Consider the following 17,471-nt stretch of genomic DNA (forward strand, 5'->3'; position numbering starts at 1 on the left):
GAGGTAAGCCGTCTGCTTTATCTGGGACACGGGCCTCAACCCAACTGTGTGGGCTTCCCAGATGCTGGACTTGGGTCGGTGAAGAGCGCGAGGAGCCGCCTGGGTTTTGACGCTGTGCTTTGGGGCCTTCCCGCCTCCCGGCCCAAGGTCCTGAAGCCGGCTGGGCGACCCGGATCTGGGCTCAAGGCCTGAGGAGGAGGGGAAGGCGCCTTTTCGGCCGGCCCCTCGCGCCCCTTTCTCTGAACAGGGAAGGCTGTAGTACCGTTGGTGTAAACGCGCCTTGGTGAGACCGCCCTTTATTGGAAGGATTTGGGCCACCTAACCCGTCGCCCTTTACTCGCCAGACTTAAAGGCCGCAGTCCCCAGCTTATTGTGCTCCCAAGAAACGATACAAAACTCCAAACCAAACATTTTTACCTTTGAAGGAGGGGCGCGAAGGGAGAAACCTCAAGCAGTCCCTGAAGGACTTCTCCCCGTACCATCCAGTAAGCCGTTTGGGGACGTTTGCATGGGGCACGGGAATTACATGGACAGATTCCGGGGAAAGCCTCAGCGTCAGGGCGGACAAAGTGACTGCTAGAGTGATTAGCTAAGTGGTTCAGCCAATTTTTAAAGATTAAAAAGGATGGATATAAACGCTGCCTCTAGGTGAGAAACAAAACTTGCCTCCTTTTACAAAAGCTTTTGGGGAAGATCAGCACGTAGCTGAGTAGTTCAAGCGGTGTATGTGGGGTGATGATAGGTTATGCTTCTAAGGGTATGAGTCTGAGCTAATTGATTTGTGCGTCTATTTTTTTTTTTTATAAAAATAGAACTGGAAGCCACAATGGGAGATGCAGACTGGGAAGCAGAGACTATCCGATCTTCTCTGTATTCTCATGTTCCTGTATTTGAGAAGGTAGTAAATTTAAAGTTTGCAAACCTAAAATTTAAATGTTACAAATTTGATCGAAGTTGAAAATCACGGCGGTGGCCAAGTTTTTAATTAGTTTGTCTCCGTGCGCCGTGCTTGTCTCCATCTGATTCTCACTGTTTTGTGGGGAATGAGGAGGAGGCACTCGAAGCCTCAGATAGAATAAAGTGGGCTGAGCCACTTTGGTGATTAAAAACTAAGATGTATGTCATGATTAACTTGATTTGAAAATAAGCGGTTCAGAACTTATTGTGGCTGAAGGCCAGCTTGTACACATATAGTTGAATGTGTCTGAGAAACATACTGTAAATTGAACAATGTAATTTGGTTCTGGGTGAGATGTAGAATCCTGAGCACTGGTTTCACATAAGGGGGCTTTCAAGATAAATATGTCAGGCTGAGCCGGATGGTATTACCAGTTGGTGTTCGAATGCACAAATCATCAGACCTTTTTCCTTAATGTCATTTAGAGACGTACGTTATACTTCAGAAGGGGCCCTGGAGCAGCTTTCTGGGTTTCTGCCTGGAAAATTGACCTAACAAAACAGTGAGGATTCTACTTTAGAAAATAATATATTTGAGGGAATGTTTTTGCATGTTATCGGCCTGCAAATGTCTCCCAAGAGATTTATTTTTCCTATGTCTCCCAAGAGATTTATTTTTCCTTTAGACTTTACAGTTTGCGTTAATGTTAGTCAATTCTAGCACTTTTTGATTCCAAGTGATGTCTCAGTGGAAGTTTTTATTCACACACAAATAGAAAATATGCAGTCCTTTGTCTTATTTGGATTTCATGTGTATGTAAAGTTTACATTAAATTACCTAAGATGTTAATCTGAATTTATTATGTTTCTTGTTTTGGAACTTATTTTAGGAATAACACCTTTTGTATGGATTTTTAAAATAGTTGCCTTCCCATCATAAAAATATTATAACAGTGTTGGGAAAAGAGGAGAAAAAAAGCACCTGAGAATCTTGCTCACTAGGAAAAACACTGCTGTTAAATTCTTACTAAATTTTCTTCTGTTTCTGCCAAAGATAATAAACAGTAGTTTTTAATTCTGGCCTTTTCAGTCTTCAGCACTATTCCATATTCCCACGGACTTCCTAAAAATAATTTCTTACAGTTACGTAATATTTCTTGGACTGGGTCTAGCACAATATTGATTTTCAGCTGGTTGGGAATTCAGGGTGTCGTTAGCTTTTCACTGTAATGTTGTCATGCATATCTATGACTTATTTGTTTCAAAAATGGAATTAGTTGGTCAAAGGATATTATATGGTGTTACACCCCCATCTAGTTCTCTATAGATTTATTATAATACAAAGTTTAATCGCAGAAACAGACTTTCTTCCGCTTGGCCTTTAATAATCAATCATCTGTCTTAATTTTTATTATTTCTTAGTCTAAGATTTTTGACTTGTTATTCTTCAAGTAGTACACTGCACTGTTTCATATGGTACATATTTCTTGCCTAAGGTGTTTGAAATTGAGGGTGGCTAATTATAAAATCTCTAAAATTAACTTGTTTGGAATCTTTGTGCTACTCAATAATATACCTTGTTTCGTGATACTGGGAGTATGAATATTAATTTATGTTAACAATTCTACATTATGACTCTTAATGCATACATGTGTGGGGCCAATTTGTAAATTTTTTACATTTGTCTCCAAACTTAGCACTTGGCTCTGGTTGTCCAGTTAGTTAGTTGGCTTATTTGACTTGAAGGAACAGGGTGCAGTCAACAGCTGTGTTTGTCTGCTGTGGTTGAATAAAAAGGACAGAAACTAAGTAAGAATATGTGACATTTTTATGTAGGGGAAATTTGGGGTCTTTTAAAGCAACCATTTTGGTCTGTTGGTCCAATTGAATTTCCACTTCAGGGGACTGCTGGGCTTCTGCTTTTGTGTGGCTCTGAGACTGTCTTGGATTGGTGTAGCTTAAACAATTACGTGTCACAAGCCATTTCTGAATGCTTTTCAGAATCTTTATCTAGAGATTTAATATTTTTGACATATGTTCACATAATTTTGAACTAATAAGCCATGGCTTTGGTAGCTGCTGGAACCTCCTAGTTCTAGATTTTGAAGTGAGTTCAAAATTTACCTAGGGTTAGAGCAATGAAAGATGTGTGGTTAAGAAACATCTCATGATCAACAATTATGTAGTGCCGACATCCCAGTGTTCAGGCATTTGTACATTGAATCAAACTTGTTGGGATGGGTATTGGAACGGGTGAGTATGGTGAGTGTACTGGGTTTGCTCACTAACTGTAATGTGTCTTCTTAGACGACCATGAGACTAAGTCTACACAGTGATCACTTCTGACCTGACCTGTTTGCCGTTTTTTTTTGGTGGCATTTTTCAGAGGGTAAATACTCTTCTGATGGAAGTGGCAACAGCTTGAGATAATTACTCCATCCAGAACTGTAATTATTATTATTATTAATAGTAGTAGTAGTAGTAGTAGTAGTATTTTGTTACCATTAATCTACAATTACATGCAGAACATTATGTTTACTAGGCTCACCCCTTCACCAAGTCCCCCCCACAATCCCCATTACAGTCACTGTCCATCAGCATCAGCATAGTAAGATGCTGTAGAATCACTACTTGTCTTCTCTGTGTTGCACAGCCCTCCCCATGCCCACCCCCGACATTATACATGCTAATCATAATGCCCTCTTTCTTTTTCCCTGCCCTTATCCCTCCCTTCCCACCCATCCTCCCCAGTCCCTTTCCCTTTGGTAACTGTTAGTCCATTCTTGGGTTCTGTGATTCTGCTGCCATTTGTTACTTCAGTTTTTTTCTTTGTTCTTATACTCCACATATGAGTGATGTCATTTGGTGCTTGTCTTTCTCTGCCTGGCTTATTTCACTGAGTGTAATACCCTCTAGCTCCATCCATGTTGTTGCAAATGGTAGGATTTGTTTTCTTCTTAGGGCTGAATAATATTCCACTGTGTATATGTACCACCTCTTCTTTATCCATTCATCTACTGAGGACACTTAGGTTGCTTCCATTTTTTGGCTGTTGTAAATAGTGCTGCGATAAACATAGGGGTGCATCTGTCTTTTTCAAACTGGGCTGCTGCATTCTTAGGGTAAATTCCTAGAAGTGGAATTCCTGGGTCAAATGGTATTTCTATTTTGAGCTTTTTGAGGAACCTCCATACTGCTTTCCACAATAGTTAAACTAATTTACATTCCCACCAGCAGTGTAGGAGGCTTCCCCTTCCTCTGCAACCTCACCAACATTTGTTGTTGTTTGTCTTTTGGATGGTAGCAATCCTTACTGGTGTGAGGTGATATCTCATTGTGGTTTTAATTTGCATTTCTCTGATGACGAGCAATGTGGAGCATCTTTTCATGTGCCTGTTGGTCATCTTAATTTCTTCTTTGGAGAACTGTCTGTTCAGCTCTTCTACACATTTTTTAATTGGATTATTTGCTTTTTGTTTGTTGAGGTGCGTGAGCTCTTTATATATTTTGGATGTCAAGCCTTTATCAGATCTGTTATTTAGGAATATATTCTCCCATACTGTGGCCGCTCACAGATTTTACTTTTCCATTTCTCTAATATCCAGCACACTATGCAATATGTGTCTGCGCTCCAGGTGCGGAATACTGTTGCTGGTTATTCAGCAGTCCTGCACTTCCACTCCCTCCCCGCTCCGACTCCTTTCTTCCCTCCGGGAAGCTGGGGTAGGGGGAGTGCTCGGGTCCTGCTGGGCCGCGGCTTTTCTCTTACCCCCTTTGTGAGATGCTGAGTTCTCGCAGATGTAGATGTAGCCTGGCTGTTGTAGTGTATCCTCTGGTCTCTCTTTTAGGAATGGTTGTATTTGTTGTATTTTCAAAAATATATATGGTTTTGGGAGGAGATTTCTGCTGCCCTACTCATGCTGCCATCCTGGCTCCTCCTCTCTTCAGTATGAGTTTTGATGGTAAATGTTTTTGCTTGAGGAAAAGAACGTAACACTTTTATTTCAAGAATGCTCTCACATATAGAAATTTGGGCCTAGGATGTAAACTCTTGGAGCAGTCACATTTGTTCGTGGCTTTAGTTATTTCTGAATTTTGAGGTGCCTTGCTCTTTTTTGTGTGACCTAATAGCTTCCAGGGTTTGTGTGTGACACATGTGACTCAGAGGTGGAGTTCTGCAGCTCTGGAGGTGCTGAAGGAGTTGCATTAATTTTAGAAGAGGACTCCATGCAGCAATGCTGGAGGAACTGATGAAGGGACCAGACTTCAGCTGGTGATGTGAATGGGGCTGATTTCTAGCTGAGACTGGCTATTCAAATGAAGGGCTGAAGGAAGATACTGTTTGCATTTTAGGACTTAAATTTCTGGGTGGGACTAAAGGAGGAAAAAGTGATTTTGCTCATAATTCAAATTTTATATGACATACTATCTCATGTAAGCTGTCTGATCAGTTTATTTGGACAACCTAACTCAGTTTTATTTGACATGGAGCCTAGAATAGGAGACAAAATCTTGGTATTCTGTAAAAGTTGATGAAATACTCTGATATATTACAGAGGATTCTGAGCATAAAAGGAAAGAGATATTAGTAAAATCTTTTAAGGGCTAGGGAAGGAAAATGTGGAAGTGTCTGAATGGTACCCTAAACTGGACAGTGAAGAGGCATTTTCACAGTTCATAAATTGTCCAGTAAGTTCATTTGAATAGCAGACCTGACAGATATTTGAGCAAATCCCTACCATGTTAAAACAAAAAAAACTCTACAAGTATTCATTTCCTTGAGAAGATAAAAGACCAAAAGAAGCGTATTCTAGTATACCCTAACCCTAACCCTAAGACCTTTCTTTTGTCCCAGAGCACATGGATGTGGATCCCTGCTTTCCACAAGTGGCTGGAATATCAGTCTCTCCACGTATTCCACCTGTCCTAGCTTTCCAACCCCTCTAGTCTCCAGAGCACCATGCAATGTAGGTTCCTGCTTCCAGAGCAAATCTCTAGGGCTGAGTTTTCAGTAGTCCTAGGCCTCCACCCCCTCCCCACTCCGTTTCTCTCCCTCCTGCTGGTGAGCTAGGATGGGGGAAGGGCTTGGGTCCTGCCAGGTCACAGCTTTGTATGTAACCCTGTTCTGTGAGGTCTGTTATTTTCTCCAGGTGTATGCAGTCTGGTGCAGCCTTGTTTCCTGTTGCTCTTTCAGGATTACTTGTATTAACTATATTTTCATATATGTGGTCTTGGGTGGAGGTTTCTGTCTTACCTCTCACACCGCCATCTTTAATCCTCCAGAACAAGCATGTTTTTAAGAACCAAATAATAATATAAATAGTGAAAAGGGCTGTGAAAAAGAAATTAAAAAGTGTGTGTGTGTGACTAGGGTGGGGTGGATTTAGATTAGGTACAGAGGAAAGGCTTCCCTGAGACAATGACTGATGATCCCAGATCTGAAGGAAGCCCAGCCAGACATCATGTGCAAAGGTCCTGAGAAGGGAGCAAACTTAAGATATCAGGACAACAGGAAGAAGTACAATGTGTTAGTTTCTTACTGTTGCTGTAACAAATTACCACAAACTAGGTGGCTAAAAGCAATAGGAATTTGTTCTCTCACAGTTCTGGAGGTCAGAAATTAGAAATCAAGGTGTCAGTAGGGCTGTTCTCTTTCTGTAGGCTCTGGGAGAGAATCCATGCCTTTTCTTCTAGCTTATGGTGGCTGTTAAGTATTCTTTGGCTTATAGCTACATCACTTTCTGCTGTCTTCATCTGGCCTCCTGTGTTCCAGTTTTTACTGTATGCCTGTCTTAGAAGGGCATTTGTGATGACAATTAAGGCCCATCCAGATAATCCAGAGTAACTACATTTCAAAATCCTTAATTGTATCTGTAAGACCCCTTTTTCCAAATAGGATAACATTTATAAATTGCAGGACTTAGCGTTTCCTATCTTTGGGTGACATTTTCAGCCTACTACAGTTAGTACGGCTAAAAAACAGGGAGATAAGATGAGTCGTAGACAATGAAGGCAGAGAAGGAATGGGAGAAGGAGAAGGAGAGGAACCTGGAGGCAGTTGTGGACAGAGTTAATAGGACTCGATGTAGTAGATAAGGGGGGGAGTAAGAGTAATCAAGGGTGATTAACATAAGCAACTAGATGGATGATGGTGCCAGTAACTGAAATGGGGCATCTGTGGAAAATGAACAGATTTGGGAGGGAAAAAAAAAATGAAGAGTTCTGTATTTGCTATGTTTGAGATGCCCATGAAAGCAAGTGAAGATGCCAATCAGTAGGTTATACGGATTTTTTGCTTAGGAGAAGGATCAGTGCCATAGATATAAATTTGGGAGTTTTCTGCATGTTAATGGATTTAAAGTTATGAGATTAGGTGAAGTCAGATGGTATAAAACAGACTTAGAGGGCTTTGCCATGAGTTCTGGGACACTCCACCTTAGAGGTCCACTAGAGGAGCTAGCAAAGGAGTTTGAAGAGGGGGTGGCTGATGGGGAGTGTTTCTTAAGCCAAAAAAAAGAATGTTGTAAAGAAGAAGGAAATAGTCATTTCTAATGTGGCTGAGAGCTCTGGTTGTATGAAACATAAAAGTAGTAATTTTATTGCATGATTTCCTTATTAAATGCATTTTCAGTGCAGAGCTGAGAATAGAGGCTAGACTAGAGTGCCTTGAAGGAGAAATGGGATATGAGAGAGAGGAGGCAGCAGCTATAGACGTTTTCTTTTCAGAGGGGCAGAGAAGTGGTGTAATAGCTGAAGCGAATATAAAGGCATTTTTAAGGTAATGAAAAAGGATAAGAATTTTTTTTATGGTGAATTGTGAGGAAAAAAATTCAGATGTTTTATTTCAAAATTTGACTTGGAATTTATAAATTCCATATACGTGGGTTGTTAAATTCCACAGCTTGAAGATCATCTAATAATAGTAGGTTTTCATTTTTTTTAGTGCCAAAGTGTTTCATTAACTTTTGTCAGCTTTATAACACTTAATAAAACTAGCCGTTTTTGGTTCTATTCACTCAATGATACTTTGGCTACTAGAAAAGAGAAAGAAGTCCTCAGGGTATCACTTTAAATAGGGAAACTGGGTTACTCTTCTTATTTGTCTTATTAATGTCTATGGTCACCATAAATTGGAACTTTTAACTGTAGTAATTAACAAACTCCCAAGGCATTTTGAGGATGCACTTTCTGTTTTTAATAACTCAGAAGAGTAATTGGGTGACTCTAAACCTTTATAAAAGTGGTGATGAAGTCATTTTAGTGTCTTTTGTGAAAGAAATTTTAGAAAAAATCTTACCTGAAGATACCTACCTTAGTGCACTCCCTCTAGCTTCGGGTTTATTTAAAAGAAATTATTTGAAGGCATATCATGACCATTGTAATGCAGTCAGTTAATTATAAGGTATCATCTGTAAGTTTTAGATCACTTTTCATTCTTAAGTTATTGAATTCTGATTTTCATGTGCAAAAATTTCAAAGTTCTATTCTGAAAGTTTTGCCCTAAATAGAAGCTTATGTGAAGGGAAATAAAGGAGTAGATTAATGATGATAAGGACACCATAGGAGGTAAAAGTGATAGAAAAAAGTTACTCAAAGTTTGTTAACCCAGACACACCCTAAGAAATGTTGGAAGAGTCCAAAATTAAGTTGACATTTAGCTACTGATGCTATTAAAGTTGAATTTTCTGAGTCAAACAGCCATTATACTATTGTAAAATGCATAAGCATTAATAACAAATAAATTTGGAGGGGGGACTAAAGAAGAGAAAAAGGGCCAGTCAGGATTTAAGATGAAGGGCAATCTCCAGCTATTGCTGCAAAAAGTTTGATTGAAATTAACCATGAGTATCCTGACCCTGTAGGTGACATACACCACTTCACTGCATTTGTAGTGCACCTGCCACATACATACACACATACATGCACACACTCAAACGCACATGGTTTTTAGTGCATGTGTGAGGTTTTATTTTAGAGTGAATTCCTTCTATAAAAATGTGAACACAATTTGTTTCACTTTATTTAAACACAACTGAAAAGTTTCAGGAGTAAATTTCTGTAGTACTTTACTATGAAAATTGTCTGCTAATCTCCTGTGCCCTACTTTCTGTGCAGTGTTGATGAGTATACCGTGAAATACCAAACTCTGTAAACTGTGTTGCATATTGGAAGGCATTGATTTATTCATGCATTTCTTTGGTCATATTTTATTTAATAATAGTATTTGCTTGTACTTTTCAGGTTTTTGGGTGGCTAAACCTAAGTCAAGTGTCAGCAAACTCTTTCCAGAAGGGGCAGATTAGATTTTGCAGGCCTTATGGTATCTGTTGCAACTTTGCTATCGTAGTGAGAGAGCAGCCGTAGGTATACTGAGGGTGGCAGTGTTCTAGTAAAACTTTATTTACAAAACCTTGTGGCCCACCAGATTTAGCTCATGGCTGCAGTCTGCCGACCACTGTTTTCAGTGATATATTAATATGCTATACATGCAATGTTAAAGTTAATGAATGTTAATTTAAAAGTTATTTATGTTAATAAAGGAATATCCAGTGACCCAGAAGATCTTCACTCTGCTATTTTGTTTTGAATAAAACCCAGTTGTTAAATTTTTCTAGTATTTGTGAGTTAGACGACCCATTCTCACTATTCAAAGATATACTGGTATTTTCTTCCTTGTTACAGGACACATATTCTTCTGGAGCAAATGGAGACACTTCTAACAGGACTCCAGCCTCATCAGCAGGTATGTGTTAAGCCAAAAAGGTGGAACCCTTTCTAGGTTAGGGCTTCATCTCGTTAATGAGCAGAGTAGTAGACATCTTGTAGAGGCTATTTAAACAATTTCCTGGTGAGAATTCATTCTGACGTGGATGCTTAGGGATGGGGGCCATTCTCGCTAGAGAAAGGTACAGTGGAGAGAGTGTAGTATTATAAACTATGTTATTTGATTTAGTGTGTTTCCTGTAAACATCTTTGCCCAGCTAGGAAGTTGCGTATTTGGCTTTCAGGTTGCTAGGGAAGTGTTAGGGTTCCTGACACAAGGGAGGAGGAGATTGGACTCTAAGTTTGATGAGGCAGTGGTAGTGACCTGTCAGGATACCTGTTATTTAAACCAAACCTACCATACCATCGAGATTTCATGACTTCTTTGGGATCTGAACACTGATTTGGGAAATGTCCTAGGAGAATAAGAGAAGCAAGCCAGGATAAGGGAGCCACTGGTTTTCCCCCACCTGTTTCCACTGGATTGCCTCAATATTTTATAGAGTTGATGTGGATGGGAAGAAGGGTGCGAGTGGTAAGTCTTGGACTAGAAAGTTAAACTCATGGCTTAGTCTTCCATTTTGTTGAAGTCCAAAGCAGGCTGAAATGCTATTTCTACTATATATTTTCCTTTTTTTTTTGCTGTGGCAAAATAAACCTGAAATTTATTAACCATTTTTAACTACACGGTTCATTGGCATTGTTTATTCACATTGTTGTGTAACCATCAACACCATCCACCTGTAGAACTTCATCTCCCCAAACTGAAACTTGACACCCGTTTAACAATAACTGTCCATTCTCTTCACTTCCCAGCTCCTGGCAAGCCGCCATCCTACTTTCTATAAATTTGAGTTACTGATGAACTTACTACAAGTCTCTGAATTTGAGTCACTACTACTATTAAGTCTTCCTAGTGCAAGAGAGAGGGCCTGGTACACCAGGTAGTTTCATCATTTCTTTCATCAAAAATTAGTGAATGAAATAAAACATTTGATACTCAGAGGAGCTGCTGGCTCACTGAAGCCTGTCTTAAAATGAAAAAACCTGTGGAAGGTAGTTTCTAAATGTGAAGGGGGGTTTGAGAATAGAGTTCATTAGGTTAAAACAAATTTCATTCCCGTGCTCACCTTAATTTCAGAGTAATTCTCTTGATAGAAGTTAAGTTTACAAGAGATGCTTTTGTTATTTTCAAGAGGCATTTAACGTTCATAAACACTTAAATGAAGTGGTTTAATACGGAATATTAAGTTTCTGAAAAGTTCATAAAAATTGCCTGCTGAAACCTCAGTAAAAGGCAAAAAACCCTCAGTAAAAGGTTCTACCATGTGAACCACATGCACACATGTGTACCTGAAATACTAAAACACATGGGTGAGAGTAATCTATACCTTTTAACATGTCTATCTGTGTCAGGAGAAACCTTGTTCTTTGAGGTGTCAGATGCTTATTTTTATAAAGGAATGAAAGTTTTGGTCTATAGTATATTAAAGCATAACATTGTTTTGTGGCAAAATCTTCATGAAGCTAGACTGAAATTGCCACCAACTAAGAGCCAAGGCTTAGCATTAGATCTCTGACTGTTCAGGCTAGTGAAATGAAGTCAGGTAATGAAAAATGTAGATTTCCTGCTTACCTTCTTCTGGATAGCAAGTTCTTTAGTAGTTTGATTGATTAATTGATTGACTTATATTTATTTATATATCTTTATTTATTATTTTATTAAGGTATGATTGATACACACTCTTATGAAGGTTTCACATGAAGAAACAATGTGGTTACTACATATACGCATATTATCAAGTCCCCACCTATACCCCAATGCAGTCAGTGTCCATCAGTGTAGTAAGATGCCACAGATCCACTATGTGCCTTCTCTGTGCTTGTAACTCCCTTTTTTTTCTGTCTTATAAATTGTATTCATGCATTACTTTATTTACTTTGAGAAGCATGGAGAATCTCTATAACCACTGTTATGAATAAAAAAGTAAGTAAGTAGAGTGAACTTAAAAATGTTTGATTTTGGTAATGTTCCTCTAAATATGCACTTAGAGGATACAGTAAACCAACTAAATAAAAACAACTTTACTCTTCCTGCTCTTAAGATATTATACATTTTTTTTGAGAGGGCATCTCATATTTATTGATCAAATGGTTGTTAACAACAATAAAATTCTGTATAGGGGGGTCAATGCTCAATGCACAATCATTAATCCATCTCAAGCCTAATTCTCATCAGTCTCCAATCTTCTGAAGCATAACGAACAGGTTTTTACATGGTGAACGAATTCTTACATAGTGAATAAGTTCTTACATGGTGAACAGTACAAGGGCAGTCATCACAGAAACTTCCGGTTTTGATCATGCATTATGAACTATAAACAATCAGGTCAAATATGAATATTCGTTTGATTTTTATACTTGATTTATATGTGGATCCCACATTTCTCCCTTTATTATTATTATTATTATTATTATTATTATTATTATTATTTTTAATAAAATGCTGAAGTGGTAGGTAGATGCAAGATAAAGGTAGAAAACATAGTTTAGTGTTGTAAGAGAGCAATTGTATATGATCATGTGTGTGCCTGTAGACTATGTGCTAATTTCAGCTAGACAAGGGCAATAAAACATCCACGGATGCAGAAGCTTTCTCTCAACACAGTGGGGGGGGTGAGGTTCTAAGCTTCACCACTGTTGTTCCCCAATTTCTCACCTGATGGCCCCCCTGTGACTGTGCCTGGCTTAGGTTGTTCCTCCCTTGAGGAATCTTACCGGTCTCTGGCTAACCAGTCATCTTCCGGGGCCATACAGGGAAATGTAAAGTTGGTAAGTGAGAGAGAAGCCATATTGTTTGAAAAGGTTAGCTTTTTACTTCTTTGCACATTTATGCCCTGTGGCTTCTATGCCCAGCACTTGTCTTGAGGTATCTTTACCACCTGGAGGAATTATGATACTCGGTAAATTCGATATGAGGCATGAATTCTATTTAAGGGTTGTAATTAGGAAGGAAGAAGAAAAGCTATAGAGGTAGCATAAGGAAGAAAACATGGGAGGATTGATTATTTCTTTGACATATCTTCTTGTAGAGTACCTTAAGCATGTACAGGTTTTAAACTACTACCTAACTTGCACACACATATTAACATAATAGGAATATGGTGACATAAACAAAGCAAATCTATAATTACCAGCCATCTCCAGTGAAGCCAAGAAAACCAGTTAGGCACCCTAGGCATTTGTGAAAATTTGTCTATGATATGATGGATATTGTCCAACTGTACTTGAACAGTCTGAGAGAAATCAGACAAAGCAACCCATTTCTGGGATCTGTTCACATCCCAAATGTTCTTTTAACCGTAGATAGTCTATAGTCATGAGATTTTGGAGCGCTACAACTTGCACCCCTCCCAACTCCTGGTTGAGTTCCAACAGTACAGATCCAGTCAAATTCGTTGTCTCACTGTATGCACATGCCAGCCTAGACATCTCCCTCCTCATTCCTATGGCAAGTCCAGGAAACGGTGGGGTGGATGCAGCCACAACCGCAGCATCGCCCAGATCCCTGTGGAGGCTTTTTGATGATCATCCCCCGGCACAAGTCCTCCAGAGAGTGCTGATGCCGGAAGCTCCTCCTCATATCGTATCTTAGTTCATTTCCTGGGTAGCCAAGCTAGGCTTTGATCTTCTGCATAAAAACAAACAGACCCTTTGCCCACACTTTGACATGCCCTCTATACCACTGTGTAGAACTCATTGGAGGTCAGCACACAGGAACTGCTTTCTTTTTTTTATTAAGAGAAAGGAATATTATCAGAAAAGAGTACCTCCATAGCTGATCATCTGACACCCTTTAAGTGATCAAAATTAAGGATATTTAAAGCATGCATTAAACTTTGATTTACCAATAGTTTTATCCTATCAAGGAGTAATCCCCCTTTTTTTTCTTTTTTTTTTAATCTTTAATCTACACTTACATGAAGAATACTATGTTTACTATGCTCTCCCCTATACCAGGTCCCCCCTAAAAACCACATTACAGTCACTGCCCATCAGCATAGCAAAGTTTTGTAGAGTCACTACTTGTCTTCTCTGAGTTGTACAGCCCTCCCCTTTCTCCCCCCCCATGCATGCTAATCTTAATACCCCCCTTCTTCTTCCCACCCCCTTATCCATCCCTACCCACCCATCCTCCCCAGTCCCTTTCCCATTGGTACCTGTTAGTCCATTCTTGGGTTCTGTGATTCTGCTGCTGTTTCATTCCGTCAGTTTTTCCTTTGTTCTTATACTCCACAGATGAGTGAAATTATTTGGTATTTCTCTTTCTCCGCTTGGCTTATTTCGCTGAGGATAATACCCTCCAGCTCCATCCATGTTGCTGCAAATGGAAGGATTTGCCCTTTTCTTATGGCTGAGTAGTATTCCATTGTGTATATGTACCACATCTCTATCCATTCATCTATCCATGGACATTTAGGTTGCTTCCAATTCTTGGCTATTGTAAATAGTGCTGCGATAAACATAGGGGTGCATCTGTCTTTCTCAAACTTGATTGCTGCATTCTTAGGGTAAATTCCTAGGAGTGGAATCCTGGGTCAAATGGTAGGTCTGTTTTGAGCATTTTGATGAACCTCCATACTGCTTTCCACAATGGTTGAACTAATTTACATTCCCACCAGCAGTGTAGGAGGGTTCCCCTTTCTCCACAGCCTCGCCAACATTTGTTGTTGTCTTTTGGATGGCAGCCATCCTTACTGGTGTGACATGATACCTCACTGTAGTTTTAATTTGCATTTCTCTGATAATTAGCGATGTGGAACATCTTTTCATGTGTCTGTTGGCCATCTGTATTTCTTTTTTACAGAACTGTCTGTTCAGTTCCTCTGCCCATTTTTTAATTGGGTTATTTGTTTTTTGTTTGTTGAGGCGCGTGAGCTCTTTATATATTCTGGACGTTAAGCCTTTATCGGATCTGTCATTTTCAAATATATTCTCCCATACTGTAGGGTTCCTTTTTGTTCCATTGATGGTGTCTTTTGCTGTACAGAAGCTTTTCAGCTTAATATAGTCCCACTTGTTCGTTTTTGCTGTTGTTTTCCTTTCCCGGGGAGATATGTTCAAGAAGAGGTCACTCATGTTTATGTCTAAGAGGTTTTTGCCTATGTTTTTTTCCAAGAGTTTAATGGTTTCATGACTTACATTCAGGTCTTTGATCCATTTTGAGTTTACCTTTGTATATGGTGTTAGACAATGGTCCAGTTTTATTCTCCTACATGTAGCTGTCCAGTTTTGCCAGCACCATCTGTTGAAGAGACTGTCATTTTGCCATTGTATGTCCATGGCTCCTTTATCAAATATTAATTGACCATATATGTTTGGGTTAATTTCTGGAGTCTCTAATCTGTTCCACTGGTCTTTGGCTCTGTTCTTGTGCCAGTACCAAATTGTCTTGATTACTATGGCTTTGTAGTAGAGCTTGAAGTTGGGGAGTGAGATCCCCCCTACTTTATTCTTCTTTTTCAGGATTGCTTTGGCTATTCGGGGTCTTTGGTGTTTTCATATGAATTTTTGAATTATTTGTTCCAGTTGAAGAATGTTGCTGGTAATTTGATAGGGATTGCATCAAATATGTATATTGCTTTGGGCAGGATGGCCATTTTGACGATATTAATTCTTCCTAGCCATGAGCATGGGATGAGTTTCCATTTGTTAGTGTCCTCTTTAATTTCTCTTAAGAGTGTCTTGTAGTTTTCAGGGTATAGGTCTTTTACTTCTTTGGTTAGGTTTATTCCTAGGTATTTTATTCTTTTTGATGCAATTGTGAATGGAATTGTTTTCCTGATTTCTCTTTCTATTGATTCATTGTTAGTGTATAGGAAAGCTACAGATTTCTGTGTGTTAATTTTGTATCCTGCAACTTTGCTGTATTCCGATATCAGTTCTAGTAGTCTTATAGTGGAGTCTTTAGGGTTTTTTATGTACAGTATCATGTCATCTGCAAATAGTGACAGTTTAGCTTCTTCTTTACCAATCTGGATTCTTTGTATTTCTTTGTTTTGTCTAATTGCCGTGGCTAGGACCTCCAGTACTATGTTAAATAACAGTGGGGAGAGTGGGCATCCCTGTCTTGTTCCCGATCTCAGAAGAAAAGCTTTCAGCTTCTCGCTGTTCAGTATGATGTTGGCTATGGGTTTATCATATATGGCCTTTATTATGTTGAGGTACTTGCCCTCTATACCCATTTTGCTGAGAGTTTTTATCATGAATGGATGTTGAATTTTGTCAAATGTTTTTTCAGCATCTGTGGAGATGATCATGTGGTTTTTCTCCATCTTTTTGTTGATGTGGTGGATGATGTTGATGGATTTTCGAATGTTGTACCACCCTTGCATCCCTGGGATGAATCCCACTTGGTCATGGTGTATGATCCTTTTGATGTATTTTTGAATTCGGTTTGCTAATATTTTATTGAGTATTTTTGCATCTATGCTCATCAGGGATATTGGTCTGTAATTTTGTTTTTTGGTGGGGTCTTTGCCTGGTTTTGGTATTAGTGTGATGTTGGCTTCATAGAATAAGTTTGGGAGTATTCCCTCCTCTTCTATTTTTTGGAAAACCTTAAGGAGAATAGGTATTATTTCTTCTCTGTGTGTCTGATAAAATTCCGAGGTAAATCCATCTGGCCCGGAGGTTTTATTCTTAGGTAGTTTTTTGATTACCATTTCAATTTCTTTGCTCCTAATTGGTTTGTTTAACTTTTGTGTTTCTTCCTTGGTCAGTCTTGGAAGGTTGTATTTTTCTAGGAAGTTGTCCATTTCTTCTAGGTTTTCCAGCTTGTTGGCATATAGGTTTTCATAGTAGTCTTTAATAATTCTTTGTATTTCTGTGGAGCCTGTCGTGATTTTTCCATTCTCATTTCTGATTCTGTTGATTTGTGTTGATTCTCTTTTTCTCTTAATACGTTTGGCTAGAGGCTTATCTATTTTGTTTATTTTCTCAAAGAACCAGCTCTTGTTTTCATTGATTTTTGCTATTGTTTTATTCTTCTCAATTTTGTTTATTTCTTCTCTGATCTTTATTATGTCCCTCCTTCTGCTGACTTTAGGCCTTATTTGTTCTTCTTTTTCCAGTTTTGATAATTGTGATGTTAGACTATTCATTTGGGATTGTTCTTCCTTCTTCAAGTGTGCCTGGATTGCTATATACTTTCCTCTTAAGACTGCTTTTGCTGCATCCCACAGAAGTTGGGGATTTGTGCTGTTGTTATTTGTTTCTATATATTCCTTGATCTCTATTTTGATTTGTTCATTGATCCGTTGATTATTTAGAAGCATTTTGTTAAGCCTCCATGTGTTTGTGAGCCTTTGTGTTTTCTTTGTAGAATTTATTTCTAGTTTTATACCTTTGTGGTCTGAAATATTGGTTGGTAGAATTTCAATATTTTGAAATTTACTGAGGCTCTTTTTGTGGGCTAGTATGTGGTCTATTCTGGAGAAAGTTCCATGTACACTTGAGAAGAATGTATATCCTGTTGCTTTTGGATGTAGAGTTCTATAGCTGTCTGTTAGGTTCATCTGTTCTACTGTGTTGTTCAGTGCCTCTGTGTCCTTACTTATATTCTTCCTCAGGGGATCTATCCTTTGGGGTGAGTGGTGTGTTGAAGTCTCCTAAAATGAATGCATTGCAGTCTATTTCCCCCTTGAGTTCTGTTAGTATTTGTTTCACATATTTTGGTGCTTCTGTGTTGGGTGCATATATATTTAGAATGGTTATATCCTCTTGTTGGACTGAGCCCTTTGTCATTATGT

The 17,471-nt window shown here is 38.9% G+C and overlaps 1 protein-coding gene across 1 annotated transcript in view; it reads left to right on the plus strand.

Moving 5' to 3' along the window:
- Positions 1–816: 816 nt before the first annotated feature.
- LOC108405080 (probable ATP-dependent RNA helicase DDX4) overlaps positions 817–17,471 on the plus strand; it is a 104,489-nt gene continuing 87,834 nt past the window's right edge. Inside the window, 2 exon segments of the mRNA XM_073227369.1 lie at positions 817–898; positions 9,580–9,640. Coding sequence (XP_073083470.1) covers positions 827–898; positions 9,580–9,640 — 133 coding nt within the window. The 5' untranslated portion in view covers positions 817–826.

Source organism: Manis javanica, chromosome X, assembly GCF_040802235.1.
Source record: "Manis javanica isolate MJ-LG chromosome X, MJ_LKY, whole genome shotgun sequence".
Lineage (NCBI taxonomy): Eukaryota > Metazoa > Chordata > Mammalia > Pholidota > Manidae > Manis > Manis javanica.